Source organism: Notothenia coriiceps, unplaced genomic scaffold, assembly GCF_000735185.1.
Source record: "Notothenia coriiceps isolate Sejong01 unplaced genomic scaffold, NC01 NC01_scaffold00000339, whole genome shotgun sequence".
In the NCBI taxonomy this organism is placed as follows: domain Eukaryota; kingdom Metazoa; phylum Chordata; class Actinopteri; order Perciformes; family Nototheniidae; genus Notothenia; species Notothenia coriiceps.
Window position 1 is genome coordinate 14,055,001 of NW_011333040.1, and position 4,488 is coordinate 14,059,488.

Below are 4,488 nucleotides of genomic sequence, written 5' to 3' on the forward strand. Positions count from 1 at the left end.
AAACCCAACTCCCGCTAGCATTTAAGCCTCCACCACTCGCAACTAGTTCAGACCGAGCCAAAGCTATTACAAACGCCATTACAATCTGCTACCTCTGTCCCTAGAGAGAGTGTTTTCCACAGCAGGAGACATTGTTAGTGCCAGCAGATCTGCCCTTTCGGTAAGCAAGTTCATTTTTCTTTAAAAAAACATAAAAATACAATGACAAGCAAGTCATAATGTCAAGCTGGCTGCTTAGGTACTAGTACAGTACAGTTCAAATCCAGATTATTTCAGTTCATCGAAATGCTGCAGCTTAATGCTTATTATATTTTGTATTTATTTGAGTGAATACATTATTCACAGTTTAATAATAATTTTAAAAAAACTAAAAATATTTTATGTTTTGTAATAATTGTTTCTGCTCTACCGAAAACGTACCGAACCGAACCGTGACCTAAAAACCGAGGTACGTACCGAACCGAAATGTTTGTGAACCGTTACACCCCTACTAGATACCTCATCACTCCTCCTCTGGACTCAGATCTCTAGATACCTCATCACTCCTCCTCTGGGCTCAGATCTCTGGATACTTCATCACTCCTCCTCTGGACTCAGATCTCTGGATACTTCATCACTCCTCCTCTGGACTCGGATCTCTACCTCATCACTCCTCCGCTGCTCCAATACAAGTCTGGGCTGCGGTGATTTGTTGATACATGTCGTCTTCTTCTGTTTGCTTTAACCAAGGCTACGTAGTTATGCAGCGCCCCCCCCATCGTCAGTAAATGGAAGTACTACAAAGAACCCTGTTTAGTGCAATTATTTCACAAGTTTTGTTATACACAGCTCGGAAAATATTACCGAGGTCCGGACCTCGTGACCTCAATGGTGGATACGGCCATGCCTGGGTGTCGCTTGTGTGACGTTGTGTTACACGTTGCACGTTTATCTGGTCTCAATGGGTGTTGGCCAGTGTGAGCTTTTCTTCCAAAACTTTTCATCTAACCTAATGTCTTGGTTCTTGTCCAGTTCTACCCTATACAATCAATGGGTACACCATTAACTCTGACATTGTTTCCTTATATATCTTTCTGGTACAGCCGTGTCCTAACCTGAGAGTGCAGCAGCTGAATCCTCTGGCTGAAGTCGACCACTTCCTGCTCGGCCAGCTTGCGACTTCTCTCAGATTGCTCCAGCGCTGCCTTGATCTCCTCGTTCTCAGCTATCAGGAGGTTGGTGCGGCGCTCTGTGATGGCTAGCTGCTCCCTGAAGTCCTCCTGACAGTGGAGCGCTTCATCCAGGTGGACCTGGACGTCCTGTGGCAGAAAGCAAAGGCATGGAGCTTCAGAGGGGAGAAACTAAGATGAATAGAGTAAATATTTTAACCACTAGATATCACCGTTTCACTTGCCCAATTATTTTTCATATGACAAATTCGCTGAATTTTTCTGTTTCAATAATCAAATAAGGCATCATAACACGTGCTAATTTGTGTACAGCACCAGAACAGAAATCCAAACATTGCATAAAAAAAAGTTAAATATTTTTGGTTTGATTTTGTTAAAAAATGTAAGTCAATAGGCGCGTTCACACCGGAGTATTATTCCCAGCATAGTTCGGATATAGTTCAGAAAATTTGCGTTCACACCAAAACAAATCCGGAACTAGAATTGAGTTCATCGGAACCTTTTTTACCCCCTTTTCTGTCCCTGCTAGAGAGCAGGGACTTTCATGGGAGAAAAATGTTCCCATTTCTGATTCAGAAATGGGAACATTTTTCTCCCATGAAAGTCCCTGCTCTCTAGCAGGGACAGAAAAGGGGGTAAAAAAGGTTCCGATGAACTCAATTCTAGTTCCGNCGCTCCACCTCCCGCACAAGCTCCGACTCCTTCCCCCCCAGAGAGGTGACGTTCCACGTCCCCAAAGCCAGCTTCTGTCGCCCGGGTCTGGTCCGTCGAGACCCTCTGCCTTCACTGCCACCCTTCTGGCAGCGCACCCGACCCCATCGCTGTTTCCCGTAGGTGGTGGGCCCGCGGGACAGAGAAGCGGAGGTGTTGCCCACGTCGCCTTTTCGGGCTGTGCCCGGCCGGGCTCCGTGGCAAGCCCGGCCACTAGACGCTCGCCGACGAGTCCTCCTTCTGGGCCTGGCTCCAGAAGGGGACCCCGGGCTTCCTCCGGGCCGGGTATCCTCACTTCGTGTGTCGTCTTTCATGAGGTCTTCTGAACCAATCTTAGTCTGACCCCTTGCCTGAGACCAATTTGCCATGGGAGACCCTACCAGGAACACAAGGTTCCAGACAACACAGCCCCCAGGTTCATCAGGGCACACAAACCTCTCTACCATGGTAAGGTGCTGGTTCTTCAGAGAGGCATCAGGTTATAAAATACAAAATGTTAACAAGCTTTACCACATTGTACTATCTTGATAAAGCAGTTTTACTTCAGGCAATAAACCAGTGTTGTAATGAATATGTTTTCGCTTTTGTTAAGACAAAGAACGCCCTGGCGCACGCTTTGCAGTCGTCTCGACACGACTGTGAGCTGCTGAGGGAGCAGTACGAGGAGGAGCAGGAGGCCAAAGGGAAGCTGCACCGCTGCCTGTCCAAAGCCAACAGAGAGGTGTCCCAGTGGAGGACCAAATACGACACGGACGCCATCCAACGCACCGAGGAGCTGGAGGAGGCTAAGTAAGAAATGGGCTCCATGTTTTTTTAGTCACTGCTGATGCATTATTTCCACTTTAACACCAATTATGTCTGGTTTCCAAAGGAAGAAGCTGGCTCAGCGGCTGCAGGAGTCTGAGGAAATGACAGAGGCAGCTAATGTCAAATGTGCATCTCTGGATAAAACCAAGCTGAGGCTGCAGGCGGAGGTGGAGGATCTCATGGTGGAGCTGGAAAGGTCAAATGCAGCCAATGCGGCGTTGGACAAGAAACAGAGAAACTTTGACAAGGTTTGTTCGTTTCCTCCTCTTTTTTCCCGATGTTTAAGGGTTTTATTAAACCAGTCCTCTCCTCTTTTAGGTTCTGGTTGAATATAAACAGAAACATGAGGAGAGTCAGGCAGATCTGGAGGTTTCCCAGAGAGAGTCTCGAGTGTTGAGCACAGACCTTTTCAAACTGAAAAATTCCTACGAAGAGGCTTTGGATCATCTGGAGTCGATGAAAAGAGGGAATAAAAACATTCAGAGTAAGAGCTCTGCTGCAAAAAAATCATGCATTTGGTGTTGTTTTTTTTCTTTTCTGACCCACCATTATAATACATCTTTTTCTTTACACTTTCAGAGGAGATTACAGAAATCACAGAGCAAGTCGGACAATCTACTAACATATGTCATGAGCTGGAGAGAGTTGCAAAGCAAGCCGAACAGGAGAGGAGAGAAACCCAGGCGACTCTGGAGGAAGTGGAGGTGTGTATTTTGTCCATGGGCGGATTATTAGACAGGTTCCTGGGTAAATATGTCCGTACTGTAGGACCAAAAAGACAGACTTTTTGTTGTCTCTATTTGTAGTCATTTTGTGTCGCATGTAGTCCTTTTGTGTCCCTTTGTAGACGTTTGGGTTCTATTGTGACCTTTTTTTATCCCTTCGTATTCATTTTTACAACTTTGTAGCCCTTTTTTTTTGTAATATTGTATCACATTGTTGTCTTTTTGTGTCGGGTTGTAGTAATTTGTTGTCTCTTTATTGCTATTTAGTGTCACTTCTTTGTAATTGTTTCAGTTTTTCTATTGTTTTTTTTGGCCATGCATCTTTTCGTGCAGTAGTTTTGTGCCTTTTGTTGATTGTTGTGATTCTTTTTGTGTGTCTTTGTGGTCATTTTAAGTTTTAAGTGAAAGCCATGGGGGCCCCTGAGACGTTTGGCCCTTGGGCTTGTGACAGATAGGCCTTTCAATAAACCATCAAGGTTACTTCTTGAACAACACATATTGATACATTTTTCATTACAATAAACACAATCTTAAGGGCTTTGTTTTATGTTGCAGTCCAACCTGGAACACGAGGAGGCAAAGATCCTGCACCTTCAACTGGAGCTGAACCAGGTCAAGTCAGAGGTGGACGGAAAGGTGTCTGAGAAGGACGAGGAAATAGACCAGCTCAAGAGGAATAACCAGAGGACCGTGGACACTCTGCAGAGCACGCTGGACGCCGAGACACGCAGCAGGAACGACGCCATGCGGATGAAGAAGAAGATGGAGGGGGATCTGAACGAGATGGAGGTCCAGCTGAGTCACGCAAACCGCCAGGCGTCCGAGGCCACCAAACAGCTGAGGAACCTGCAGGCGCAGCTGAAGGTTGGTTAATGCCAATGCCGACACTACAGGCAGAAAACGTTTAAATCACAGGTTCACATTGAGATTTTTGGCTAGTTTGCTTCCATAACATACAGTATATCCATAACTGGGATCTCCTACACTCACCGAAAATTTGCAATAGATAATCGCTCACATACATATTTTAGCATTACATTTCAGAAAACGTGGTATACAAAATAAATTGACTGACT

The 4,488-nt window shown here is 45.5% G+C and overlaps 1 protein-coding gene across 1 annotated transcript in view; it reads left to right on the plus strand.

Annotated features, from left to right (window-relative positions):
• The window catches only part of LOC104951273 (myosin heavy chain, skeletal muscle-like), a 26,007-nt gene extending 21,722 nt beyond the window's left edge, over positions 1-4,285 (plus strand). Inside the window, exons 6-10 of the mRNA XM_010777912.1 lie at positions 2,473-2,669; positions 2,752-2,935; positions 3,006-3,171; positions 3,267-3,391; positions 3,968-4,285. Coding sequence (XP_010776214.1) covers positions 2,473-2,669; positions 2,752-2,935; positions 3,006-3,171; positions 3,267-3,391; positions 3,968-4,285 — 990 coding nt within the window. The remainder of the gene's footprint in view (positions 1-2,472; positions 2,670-2,751; positions 2,936-3,005; positions 3,172-3,266; positions 3,392-3,967) is intronic.
• The last annotated feature ends 203 nt before the right edge of the window (positions 4,286-4,488 follow it).